General features: G+C 37.9%; 2 protein-coding genes across 8 annotated transcripts in view; both read right to left on the bottom strand.

Moving 5' to 3' along the window:
• DHRS3 (dehydrogenase/reductase 3) overlaps nt 1–14,173 on the bottom strand; it is a 190,273-nt gene that overhangs the window by 123,513 nt on the left and 52,587 nt on the right. For all 6 annotated transcript variants that reach the window (XM_072883802.1, XM_072883800.1, XM_072883798.1 and 3 more), the window contains 2 exons: nt 3,948–4,015; nt 1,032–1,279 (listed from right to left, as the gene is read on the bottom strand). The gene's annotated coding sequence lies outside the window, so the exon portion shown is untranslated. The remainder of the gene's footprint in view (nt 1–1,031; nt 1,280–3,947; nt 4,016–14,173) is intronic.
• LRRC38 (leucine rich repeat containing 38) overlaps nt 1,779–14,173 on the bottom strand; it is a 68,329-nt gene continuing 55,934 nt past the window's right edge. The window contains exon 2 of one of the 2 annotated variants that reach the window (XM_072883807.1): nt 1,779–4,015. In XM_072883807.1, coding sequence (XP_072739908.1) covers nt 3,762–4,015 — 254 coding nt within the window. In that variant the 3' untranslated portion in view covers nt 1,779–3,761. The remainder of the gene's footprint in view (nt 4,016–14,173) is intronic. The other variant, XR_012045802.1, reaches the window with a different exon arrangement.

The raw sequence follows: 14,173 nt of genomic DNA, 5'->3' as shown, positions 1-14,173 counted from the left end.
CTGAGTAATAATCACAGCAGGACTGAAGCTGCCTCAAAAAGACACTGGCTGACTGAGAATGAAATGCTAGGTTAGGACAGTTGCTTCAGGTGATCTTTATTTTAACATTCTGTGGATTAGAGGTTTTTTTAAACCAAACACTTCTAAAAAGTCAGACTATCTCAATTACATCATGCAGATTTGCTTTCTTACACATTTTTTGGATCCTCACACATACCAAGATCCAGCATTTCATCAAGGAGACATAACTGCAGGCAATGTGACAGCTGCTTCCTGGCCCTTTGAGCCTGCAACATTTTATCTGGGTCACGCATAGTATCTTTCCTTCCCCTTGAAGCAGGTAAAACGTCTGCTCATTTCTGACACTGAGAGATACCACCACTAAAGTAAAGCCATTTTAGAAAGAAAACTGTAAACGAGGACAAACTTTCTACTGCACATTTATAACCACCTACAGGCAGCGCTTCTTGAGTTAGCGATGTATTGCACAGGGACCTAAATTCACCTCTTATGCTTGGCACCATTGTAACTTCACTAATCTTAATACGGGTTACTGCAGTCTGAGAAGGGAGGGCATACTCACTAGATCCCACCCACAGAAGCATTCTTGCACAGGAACACTTCCCGTGTCCACAAAGCTGGAGATGGGATTACCTCCATGTTACTACCTTTGTGGAGGTAAAACTGCAATAATAATGCAGCCTTCAGGCCATTTTCTATTCATGATGAAATTTTCTTTCAAATTTTGCAGGGGATCATTATGGTGATCACTAGTTCTGGCAATATTCCAACAGAAGAATGTTTTGCTCTGAAGATTACATAAAATAAGAAAAATCCCAGTAAGAGCTAAATCCACGTTCTGTCTCATTTACTAGCAATTAGCATTATGCAAAATCAATATTAATAGTAGGTAACTGCTGATGCTTACAATGAATAAATATTACTAACTGGAGGAGTTCAATACTTATGAAATACACATTACTTAGTAGGGGAAAACATCATTAAAGTTTCTTATCCGGAAAAAAACATACTTCGCAAAATCACTGCTGTGATGGAGTATCCAGAAATGGCAGCTTCATAAATAAAGCTTTACTAAGCCTTGCTCTTCAGCTTGCATTGGATTATGTGGGTGTCAGCTTGGTCTGTTCCTTGCTGTTCTGGGGGGTGCTAAGTTCCAAATACAATCAGTGTTTTCAGGGCTTTATGTTGGGTTGAGCAAAAAGCTACAAACTATAAACAAATCTAGATCTTCATTTTGAGGCACCACGGTAGGATGAACCTGCAAGTAAGAGCAGAACCCAGTCAAAATAGTTGAGTTTGAGATGTGACCTCTGCAAAATTACTCAGCCTTACAGGATAATGAAACAAAACTATAAATTTTTTACCAAAGGAAGGGCAGACATTTGCTGAAACATTCACTGAATGTCTCACTGAAAAGTCTGGTAGGACAAATCATTTTGCTAACTGACAAGTTTTGAGTCCATAATAAAACTTGCAGACAAAAAAGTGTGACCCAGTTTCTTGTTCCATGACTGAACAATTTGCACAGCTCTAAATATAAAACTGTTGATAACATATCTGTATTTGTTGCAAAGGGAGCGTACTTCATGAACGGTACGGGGCAACAAGTTGTATATTTCCAACCATACTGCAAAACCCTGCTTATAAATGAGAGAATCAGGCATGGTTTTTCTCCTTTTTTCATACCCACATACAAATAAACATGAAAGCCCACGTTGAAATAATAAATATATTTGTGTTATTTATAATCATGGCACTACACAGTGAAAATCATGTAATTTCATTTTTCTTGAAAGAATCAGAACAGAATAAGACAGTATTGATACAGCATATCCTCTCACCGTCCTACTTAATTCTGTTTCAATGTGTTTTCAGAAATAATAATCTTAACAACGGTAGCATTAAGTCACATTGAATAAGCTGTAGAGCTAACAGAAATAAACACTCTTGTTCTGGTTTTGACCTCAGCATGGTGCAAACCCCATTGCAAGCTCTGTTAGCCAATGGAGTAACTCCACTCATGTCAGTGAAGTCACACTGATATGACATCAGATTAGACCTACTGCGTAACATCTGCTGCAGCCTAACATATATAGTCATTATACATAGCCCCAACATAGTGCTCCCCCCATTGCATATCTCAAAGCACTTGAAAAAGATAAATAGTTATGATGATCTTCGTTTTATAGGTAGTGAAACTGAGGCACAGACAGATAGTGATTTGCTGAGGGTCTTCTAGCTGATCACTGTTAGATGGGGACAACACCCAGGAGTGCTGAGTCCTCATCTCGGACCCTATCTCCTGGGCCCTATTACCCCTTAACACACACAGTGTAGTTCACTCCCGTCTGCCTGAACAATTAGCACAACAGATACAAGAGATTTGGAAGTAACTGTCCATAAAAGACCATTCATATTAACTGAGCAAGGCAATATTTTAACCAAAGAGTGTTTTTTAAGAAATAATAGCATTTACAGTAGTGAAATAGATGCTACTTTTTATCAGATCTAATTCTTTTATAATAGCATACTGTCCTTAGATTGTTTATTACTATGTTATTCTTTACTCTAAGCCCTCACAGCTACTCTAGATAATACTTTAAATACACAGAGCTTTAAAAAAATATTTCCATTACAAATATTTTAAAAATATACTTATCCTAAAAAGCTGTCCAGCACTATTCCAAAAATCTCTTGTAATAAATGTCTTTCTTAATTTTAACAAAAATATCTACCGTTATATAGAAGAGCTCAAGTTTTGACAAATCTATAATACAGTCAGAAACATCTTGGGCCAGATTCCACTCTTGTTTATACAGTTGCCAATTTGGACCATGGTGTTCAGTATTACTTGAATATAATCAGGAGCAGAATATAGCCCTTAGTGTTTTAAAATAACTAAAGGGACTGGATACCGCAACAGTTACTTGTGCCTAGCATTACAGGGAAGGGAAATCCTTTACTTCATTACATCTCAAAATGCAAAATAATGTTATATTTAGTATTTGTGCCATGACCAAAGAGGTGCCAGCAGCTGCAGTGGATGACTCAGACCTAGAATCGTATTCACTTATAGAAAAAAATTTTTTTGGCTGAATGACGCCTGCAACTGCTGTAATTAAATGGAGCATGAATGTTTATAGAGAACATTTGTAGAGAGAAAATACCAACCTTCCTATAATGCTTTCTACAATTCTAGGAAAAATTTTAATTGCATTTTGTTACTTATAAAGTTGTGTGAGCTTAATAGAATCTCCCACTACTTAGATCTAGGAAGGAAACTATTTTAAACTGCTTCCATATTTTCCAGCTGAAATGCCTCTATCCAGCCAGTCCTTTTCAAAGTGCATTTAGAACAAGCTGTTAAGCACTTACAGGAATCTGCATCTCATCAGAAGGACAATCTGGAAGCTGTGAGTTAGTCTTTTAAAACACTGGAACTTTTTTTTTTGCCTTTCCCCCTTTTTCCTCCAATCTTCAAATTTAAATGTTTGATTAAGGATCATAGAAATTAACCCGGTCTCATTGCATCAGGTTACATACGTAAGCAAAGCTAACAGTCTTGGATGCAAACTGCAATTCCTACCTGTGACCGTCATGAGATTATAGAAGGGATCCTTACACATTGTGATTTCATTTAATTCATGTTTAAAGCTTTTACTCTACTTGTTTTCTTCCTAGACTTTGGCTGATAATCTAGTAACTTATAAACCAAGGAAGCTTATGTATATAGACTAAGTTCAGTCCTCACTGTCGTCTTCATCATCATCGTCATCTTTACTGGGAGCACATCTTTGGAAGCAGTGTACTAGAGTTGCTAAGAAGAAGCTTGATAGAATAGCAGCAATGGAGACTGCAACTCCAGAGAAGATGATGATAAAAAGGTCCGTCAATGACAAACTAAATTTGCATTCACTAAAGCTGACCTCAGATAATTCATTCAGAAAGATTCTTCTATTTTCTACAGGCAGGGAACACTGGATTTCATGGAGACCTGCAAAGAAGAGGAAAGGGAAACAAATCAGTGGAATATTGATGAATCCTTTTGCTGCTCTGCTCAGAGATGGAATGGCTGAAGAAAAGTTTTAGGGTTAATTCTAGGTTTATGAATTTGTACAACATTCAGGAAAAAACAGAACAAAACCTGTCACTATCCAAAAGCCATTACATAATCCCCTTGAGTGGCTCCTGGAAATTAACTTATTTCACCGTCACTCTTCCAGGAGGTCAGGTATGACCTAGGACCATGATTTTGAGGATTTTAAAAAGTCAATGTTGAACCCTGGATGCATCTAAATCTGGAGACCTGGAAGCAATTCTTAGCTACTCCATCTGAACACAAATTCTGACTCCAAAACAGGGTAACAGTGATACTGCAGTTCCTTCCACACCTTGGTGCCTTCTACACAACTTTTTTCCATGTAGTTCCAAAACTACAGTTGTCTTTTTCTTCCGGTCAAAACAACAGCTTAGGTTTAATGGATGCTTGTTTGTCTATGACCTGCTTTCACCTTTTCTCTCTGACTTTCATAAGGACATGCAGACCAGCAGATATTATTCCTCCATGCATTATTGAAGAATGCCTAGAGCTGGGTTCTTCATAGTCAAAGCAAAAAAATAAAAATTTAAAAACTGGTGAGAATATAGTTTGATACTGGATAGTAAAAGCATACACTTCACTGCATATGCCCAATTCCCTCTTCATTCACAACAGGGGAAAATCAGGAGAGTATATTAACAGGGCTAGAATGGAACAAATAATGAAGTGAATTAAGTCTGTATGGCTGTTGGCAAGATAGCTTTTATCTTGTTATTAAGGATATGAATGTAAAGGGGAAATACAAGAATTGCGTATTAATGACACGAGAACTGCTGCTGATTTACTTGATACACTTTTACTCTGTGTCCGCTCATGATCACAGAATGGCCTCCCAGTTTTTGTCTCTGCATGTGTGCACACAGTCTATAGGGCATTTCCATCACACAGCTCTACCAGGTAACCATTATGTCACTTTAAATAAGGAATGTGTGATGATAAGATTTCCTCTGCTTTTGTGAATCCCATTTTTCTTGTGGCTAAATAGCTATGGCATATAATGTTTTACCATTAAACCCAGGCTCTTAGGGTTAGTGGTGCAAACCTGACTGGTTATCTGGATCCAGCCCAGCTGTTACGTTGATTTGAGAGGGAGTTTTAGCTAAGTCTACTATAGATCCAATTATCACCCTGACTCATTTGACCTTGTAATGATGATTGCACTAAATTTTGATCCCTAAAAGCCATCCTGTATCTGTCGTATTTGCCTAAAATTCTGTTGCCTTCCCTCTTCTCACTGACAACGTAATAAAAGCTGCCAGCAGAATAGGACAGCAGTCAGCACGCCCAAGGCTGAATGGTTTTCTCTAGGCAAACTGCCACCTTAATACATGCTACATTTTTCCTCTGAGCCTGGAGTGCACTGGCGATGTATACCAGATGGTGAGGCAACTTGCTTTGCAGATCTTTGAAACCTCCTGTCTAGGGAACTGGTCTGGAAAGTAAAGGAGCCACATGGTTTCAAACATCCTCTGAGACCTTTGGAAATCTGGAACCTGAAGTATTCATATATATCATGTCTTGTATACAAGCTGACATACTGGAGCACTTGAGTGTGCCTATGACTGCATGGATGGCTAGAGGAAGTACCCACTATTGCACTCTATAGCTTATGATAGAGCTCTTTGTACAAACCTTTCTACTGAAAGGAGTGAGAGTTGTTCAGACTTGGGAACAGCAACTCTAGGGGTTAATGGGAATAACGAGGAAAAGGGGACACAAATGGATATCCTTCCCTATTCAAAACCATGAGAAATAAGGGATGAGTGAAAAGCCATAGGCTGGAATTCCAAGACCTGTGTCTTTTTAATCAGATTTTAAAAAGCGAACAGTTTTCAGTAAATCAACATGATGTTGACAGTAATCAAAGCAGTTACTGCTGTTGTGTAGAAACAGCAAGAAAATGAATGTAACATACTGCAAATTCGTTTGAAGAGAAAGATCCTTGCTAATAGGAAAAGATCATTGCAGTATTTTGGCAGAAAAGCCCGGTCCAAGTGAATAAGGCACCTAAAAAAATTCCATTCCACTTCTAGCAAGCACAAGAAAAAACATTCTATACAACTGTGTTTCTGTAAAACAAACCACTACAATAGCTGTTGAGACCTCATGAGAACTGCTGTTTTCATAGCAGCTGAGCCATGCTTACAGCATGTCTAAAGAAAGAGCGCACAGGTGACCATAAACAACACTACTTTTGCTATTTCTGACCAACTGCAAAAGAAATTCTCTAGTGTCCTCACCCGCCAGCTTTTAAAATGACCTCTGTGCTAGAGTGGCCTTGATGAGCTGGAGTATGAGTTCTAAGCTTCCATAGGAAGGAAGTAGAAAAAGAATATATTAGAAAGAAAGCAACAGAGCAAAAAAGACTCCAAAAGAAAACTATTGTTCTAAGCAATTCTACATACTGCAGCCCTTGCCTCCAGAAATAACTTAGTATGGTAGTATTTGCCCAAGATCCTAGAGATGGAAAAGAGTGAGCCCACTTATTCATTACCATTACCAACAGCAGTTTTGCCATGGATCAAAACTGAGCCTGTAGACTGTGGGCTCTATTCCTATTTCCCAGGTGCTTTCACCTAACATCACAACACACAGAATACAAATAGAAAAGAATCTGCAACATACCAAGTCACTTAGAGGGTATTTCTTGTTATGAGAATCAGTGTACTGTAATAATTTTGAGTCTGATTATACAATAACGAGAAATAAAAAAGCTCCTCTCCATGTAGCCATGGGTACTGGAATCTAGGTCATGTTCTCAAACCAAATAGATTAGATGGGAATTTTCTACTTGCTTTATTATGTGACACTCCAATGTGCTAGCTCAGCCTCAAGTTTTTACAGAGTTCTTAGTCATTGAGAATAATGGATGCCAATAGGCAAAATACAGCATCATAAACCAGGGGCCAGTACAGAGGGCTGGCTAGCTCTCAGCTATAGTTTCAGCCACCTTGTGTATGCACCATCTTTTCAACAAGAGAGGAATGAACTGACCTCTCCTATCCACACACGAAGCAGTCTGCTAAAATTGTGCTGGAAGCAACCTAGAAGGACTGCAGAGCTTGGTGGAAGCACATGCCAGTGACTGAGGGAGAGAGGAACATTTATTAGTCCATCCTGTTCAGTGAATGTTTTTCTTTGCCGTGTCGTGACCCTACTGCAAAACCCAATCCAGTTAACAGAAGCTTTTCTTTCGACTCCAAAGAGAATTTGGAACAGATGGTTCATTTGTAACAGTAGTAAGACTAGCAGCTATATCTCTGGTGGCACAAGGAGTTTCTCCTCCCAAAGCTAATGCAGTGGTCATTGCAACAGAGCTTCTAACTGCTTACCTGAAAACATCATAATCTGAAGGTCACATGCATGTCTGCTTAAGATGACATATGAACAGTACCATTTTATCTGCTTCCTTCCATAGCAAGAGATTACTTTCTTTACATTATTTAACAGTAGGTTGTCCTTATGACATGAGAATCCAGCGTGCGTGGAGAACTGATGTTCTGTACTCCACCTGTCCTATTACGTTCATGCCTAGCAATAGTTCCAATTTTGTTCTTTGCTTGGGCAGGAAGTAATCCCACATCATCATACACCCCCTGCAATGAACAATGAACAAAAGAATGGCTTCTATAAAGTGATCAGTATTAATTATAACGTGTGTTGTTTTTCCTCTGGGTGATTCCATTGCATATAGACTGGCTCAATCAAATTACCTGTCCCCACACAGAAGACTTCCAGAGCACAGCAGAGTGCCGTTTAACCTTAGTGCTCTACTTTCACACACTTTAACCACTGGAATGGTATTATTTATTTACAGTTTGTTTTGTTTATTTTTAAATTTTATTTTATTTTTTTATTCTGTAGAACCTGTTCAATTTATTCTTTTAAAAAAAATCAGCCAGGCTTCTTGTAAAGGGTACCTCAAAGAAGTTTGATATTTAGTGCTTGGCTGCAGCAAGAAAACCTTTGATGATAGTTATATATATCTCATTGCTCCCACAACATGTTCAAAGAGTTGCTTCTTCATACCAAACAAATCTGTAAATGAAATAACAAGTGTGTGTTATAAATATGTAGCTTATGTTATTTTGGTCAGGGCCATCACATTATCTGTAATAACTCCAGCTGTCCCAAGGACAATGTCACACACTCTGTATCTTTCTGCTACATCATCTGAAGAAGCAGATGTACTATACTGGCAAGCTGTAGTATATTGTTTGCTTTTAAAAAGGGAGTCCTTTGAAGTCCCAGTCAAGGAACGGGTGCTAGATTCTATATAGGCTTGTCTCTTAACACTGAAAAAAATAAAATAAGATGAAAATATGGGTCTGTACCCTGAGGAATAGATTGTCTAAGTAAGATGGGAAGTGTAAAAATGCTGGAACTCGAGAACCATAATGTTAAAAGGGAGAGGCATGTTTTTAAAAAGAAAAAAAAAAGATACATGTGTTTATAAAGAAGTGATGCAGGAGGGTTCCAGGTAGAGTTTATTTCAATGAAACACCCTAATAGGTTTTAGAACAATATGACTTTGAGATGCCTTACTGTTAGAGGATTATAACTCCACTGAAGTCTAGCACTTAAACCTTGACAATAAATTGTAGGCAATTAAGCTGCAGCTAGATCCTAATAAACACTTTGCATTTGTTTCTGTAAAGGACTATGCACAGGCCTACTTGTCTTGCAGAGTCAGATGCTGAAATACCTCCCCTGTAAAAATGAAGCTCTTAGAAAATGGATGCAGCCTGAAACCAGCCTTTAGACAAATAATTAACAACTTCCTTGTAAATTAATGAAAACAGACTGACAATGCTGTAATGCCCCAAGTTATAACTGTGCTAATCTTCCCATCTCAAAAAACCCACAAAACCCCAGATACCAAGTTTCATTAGCATTCTGCTGGTACTTTGCAGCCATCGTTCAACCATGTTTCTCATAGGTACTGTTTGATCAGGAATTTTCAAACAGTACGTGGCTGGACCACTGAGTGCATTGAAATCGCCTGCTCCTGGACCTGACATGGGTTTTCCCTAGACATGTTGACTGATGACGTATTGCATTGCGAGTTTCATTTTACATTCCTCCAGCTAAAGACAAGCAGCGAGAGGTATCACTTACTGCAGGTCTGCTTGACTATTTTGAAGGACTCCCTGTGTATTTCTGTCTTTGCTTATTTCTAATACCCATGCTAACTATATCTTTTATTGGAGAACTTCTGAAATTCATTATTACTTCAATATTACACTCTGTCTGTTAACCCTCAGAGCGAGACTTCCCAGCTATAATTTTGGATGCTGAGTTTAAAAACAAGAAAGAGAGGCCTCAATTCTGTTGGGTCGTTGTAGAGTTCACAAAAAACAGGTATCAAGAGAAATAGTTTCCTAACATTCAGCAATGTACAATAGTATGAGATAATGAAAGCGCCCACTCATACATACGTTGGTATGTATAGGAAATACATCCAGAAAAATATCTGAAGCCATAAACATTTAAGTGAGCTTCATGCACACGTGTTCATTACTATCCATACAATAAATCTAAGAGCACTCATGTTTCTTTTTTGAAAATTTTTTTTCTTTTTTGAAAAGTAAAATTGGTATTTGCCCTTTTGGGTGGAATTTAGCTGTTCTCTCATGTTGCTGAATGTAGTTGACACAGACTTGAAATGTTTAAATGTGCCATTTTCTTTCTTGTATGGTATTTTGCCTCCAGCTATAATTCTCTTTAGTCTATTTAAACACTGTCACTAATGTATTAAATGTATTAATAAGCAGCGAGAGAGATGTTGCCTCTAAAGAGATATGAAATTTCATTGGAAAGAGCCTCAAGCTATCAGAACAGTAAAGCTTAAAAAAACCTGAAGCCTAGATTTAGGTCCCTAAACAAAACTTTTTATGGCCAAGTGGCCTAGAGTGTCACAGATCAACATTAGAGGGTACTTAACAGTTTGTCTCAATGCCTAAATATAAAGTTTAACATTAGGTGTTCACATCTGCAAATGCTGTCCTCACATCTTCAAATCCATGAAAGATGGAAATACTCCAAAAAACCTTAAGATGGAAGAAAAAGAGTGAAAAGCCAGTGGCAGTCAGATCATTTTACTGAAAATGACTAGGATATCAAATTATATATTTATATACGTATATATATAGAAACAGATTTGATGCGCTTGTTAGGGAATCTAATTTCTGTTAAGAATTTCTGCTTGAACAGAATAAAAGCTGCTGAATGTCTGAAATGTCTTAAGGCTTTTAATTCCTTTCCAAAAAAACGGATATTATGTTCTGTACTAGTGATGTGCTAGCATGTGCATGATAGTCAGGGAAGAACTGAATGGCTGTAATGGACAGAACAGCCTGTCCTTATTAGCGGAAGCTTGCTCTGGTTCTGTATTAGTACATGAAGTTAAGGCAGCCTTCTCTACATAGCAGATGAATAAATAGGTACTGATAAAGAATGATAAGTTGAGAGGACTTACAAAATGCTCAGTTGTTCCACTGGCTTTTAGTTAGGTTAGAAGGTCAAATGAAGCCTGTACTCTCATGTAATTATGATGCTTTGTTTTGAAGACAATGTTTAACATTTTCAGTGAGCTCAGGGCTAATCTAGAGGCCTGGACTAGTGAAGTAAGATGTTATTTTATTTACAGAATAAGGTTAGTAATAGATCTTAGATTGGAATGGGATTACAGAAACAGCCCAAGAAGCAAGAGATAATCACCTCATGGCACAGTCTTTCTAAATAGGCTTACAAAAATCATTCCATTCTTCTCACTACACTGATTCACTTCTGAATCTCCTAACTGCTTTCTTTTAGTACTGAATTCAGTCTGTTTCCTGTTCCAGAGGCTGCTTGCAGTCACCTGCTCTGGCTTTTTTCCTACCTCCTCTCACTGCCATCCTTCTCTCCTATTCTTTTGCATAGACAGTCTTTACCTGGAAATACGCCACTTCACCAGAATTTACCTATCCATCCCTATTGAGGAGGTACTAGCTACAGTAGTCTTGAAAGTAGCTAAACAGCATCTGTATCAGTACTGGCACTAAAAACCCCCTTGAGTATCTTAAAAATTTGTAGTCTTGTGCACACAACTTTCCAAAGCGGAGCAACGCTTGACCAGATGAAGAGGAAAACATGGTCCTAGCTATGGCCTTTGTGTTGTGACATGGGATTTGCTGCTGCTAATGAACTTTCTTCCAGTAAAGTTCAGCAATTATCTTAGTTTAGGATACAGTTCTGCAAGTGGACCCAGTTCTGTCTTCTTCAGGCTTCTTTTACCAGCTCTGCTTCTAGTGGTATGAATGTAAACGTTAGCGTTCAGGAGGATGGTGCACTGACACTGTGCCAGCTAATCCCGTCTGTAACAGGGAAGTCTAACACTGAGCACTGATCCTCACTTAAACTTGTGCTACTTCAATTTCAAACATTCATAACATCTATTTCCTTTCTTTATCACACAGGCAGCACAAATCTATTTGGAATTCTGTTGCTGGCCAATTCTGAATGAGTTTTTAGTCTTTCTGGCAATATCATTGTACACAGGTTACCCATAAAAATACCCTGTCTAAACCTTCTCATCAAATTGCTAAAAGTCTTTCTAATACTGTTTTAATAGAGGGCAGCAAAATTTTTCATTCTTGCAATGGATAGTGGGGAACTTAAATAGAGTATGTGTTAAACACAAAAGATTGAGAAAACACCATTGCATCTAGCATGAAAAGCATAGACACTATTTCTTGCAATCCCAGAAACTCTACACAACTTCCCAAAAAGGTTTTTCCAAATATATTGATAAGAAAAAAGTAAAAAGCAAAATGAGGGCAAGATGACAGAAAGGAGACACTACAGTGACACTCCAAGGAATACTTGAACTCTAATTAAAAGTAATGTTAAAAATGCATTAGTCATTAGCAAACAAGGTCACAGGCACAGCTGCCCAAAGCACGTTCACAGAAAGTAAAAAGCAGCAACAGAGATCTCTACAGAGCACTTCAAGGCGGCCACTGCAGACTACTTGTACTTCTTTTTGTTACATGCATTTTATCTGAATCCAATCCCTTCATCGGGATGAGATCCTCAGAGGGGTTCAAGAAATGTCTTTTGCAGTGCTTACACACTACTTTTAAACCGCACTTTTCACCAAAAATTTATTCCAAAGCCATTTGTATTTAAACACTGAAATGGAAGCGTTCATAAACCTTAGTTCTATAGGTCACGTGCACCAGTGACAACCTTTTGCTGGATGAGCCCTGAGTTTCAAACAGTATTACTAAAAAAAGTAGGTAAAGAGCTGAGGCAAGAAAGGAAAAGTGCATTTTTAGCCAGGATAAAACGTGATACAGAACAAACTCTGAAAGCAGAAGAAAGCCCTTCCAAATATAAGAAATTACTGAGTATATTCCTGTAGGATTTCCAGCTCCCATTGAAGCAGAAAATGCAAGAAATCTCAAAGGTGACTCTTGAACTCAAAAAAATGAATGCCAAATTTCCTTAGACTTCACTGAATTCAAAATTTTGAAACATTATGCCCCAAAATTATTTAACTCAACCTATACCCATCCTTCCCTTTATTCAGTAGCTCTCTTGCTTTTAGTCATATTTTTCTTAACTTCTTCTGCCAGAGTCCAAACAAACTCTCTTCTTCCTTCTCTGCTTTGTTCAATTCTCACTTGAGAACTTCAGCCTTGTCAATCACAATTTGTAAAATGCAAGAAGATGGATCAAATATAGGCAAGCAGAGGATAGAACATAATAGCACGCACCTCAGATATACGATTTCCTTGAATTCTTTGAATAATATGTTTAAGACCAACTAAGACCTTTGTTCTTTCAAGATATTTTTTGTTCTGAGAGTTTGCATGCCCCTCACGGAGTAAAACCTTTCATGAAAGTTTTTACACCTATCTTTGAAGGGACAGAGATCTTACAACAACTTTTCTATTTCCATAAAATTATCCAATATTCTTAATCTCCATGCTCCTCCTAATGGGAAGCCTTTAATATGAATCATTGGCCACCACACTGCCGCTCAGGCTTAACAAATGCCTGTAAAATCAAACATCCTTCTACAGAAAATCGTTGTAAGTTTTATAACTTAAACATTTTGACCCATAGTGAACACTTCTCTAGGGTAACGAACAACTGTTATATATTCTCCACTTACCACCATTCTGCTGATCTTCACAGTTCCTTTGTCTACTTTGCACTACGCACACTAATTTGTTTTTAATCAATTAATAACCAAATCAGAGGCGAAAAAATGTGGTTTGGTTTTGGAGTATGACGAAAATGCTGGTTTTAATATCTCTTTATGAGTATAAAAATACATTTGCTGTTTTAAAGGCTGAGTTTGATTGCAGGCAAAGTGCTGAGTTACATTGCAAAACTTTTAGTGCAGTTTCTTTAATAAGTCTGCCTGCAAATCTGGCATGCAAGAGTATTCACTTACTGCCAATTAAGCCTTTATTTAGAAATTTAGGTTAGATGAATAAATGCTGGGATCTGTAAAATGATTCAAATCCCAGCTGTTTGTGTGAAGTGACAAGTTAGATGTGCAAAGGCAGCTCAGCTGGGAAGAGGCTTTACAGTCAGCTAGCCAGACAGGTCAGCATAAGTTATAACTTTACAAGCTATTTCTGGTAGCATGCCAGAAAGAAAATGGACCTGGCTTTTGCAAAACTAATGATTTGAAGTATGGCTTTTGTTCAGATCACCGAGCTCTCCAGAGGCCTTAATTACAGAGGTAGAGAGCTTCAGGATCAGTTACTGAGATTTCAGTTCACATTGACAAAACTCCAATTTTTAAATCAACCTGGTATTTCTTTTGTGAAAAACAAGGGTAGCCTTGACTAGAGTGTCATTTTACTGCAGTGCTAAAATTAAAAGGTGGAGCAGTGGCTGGGCTTAGTAAATAGTTAACAGCTTGAGTGATTTCTCTCAGACATGCAGACAGGACGCATTAACTATTTTAAGTGTCATTCAAAGTGAGGAATCAAAATGAATGCCCAGAACCTCAATCTGTCTGTCAATGTATTTCTCCCCACCATTTATCTC

This window comes from Ciconia boyciana, chromosome 19 (assembly GCF_034638445.1).
Source record: "Ciconia boyciana chromosome 19, ASM3463844v1, whole genome shotgun sequence".
NCBI lineage: Eukaryota > Metazoa > Chordata > Aves > Ciconiiformes > Ciconiidae > Ciconia > Ciconia boyciana.
This window is presented reverse-complemented; position numbering and strand designations above follow the sequence as displayed.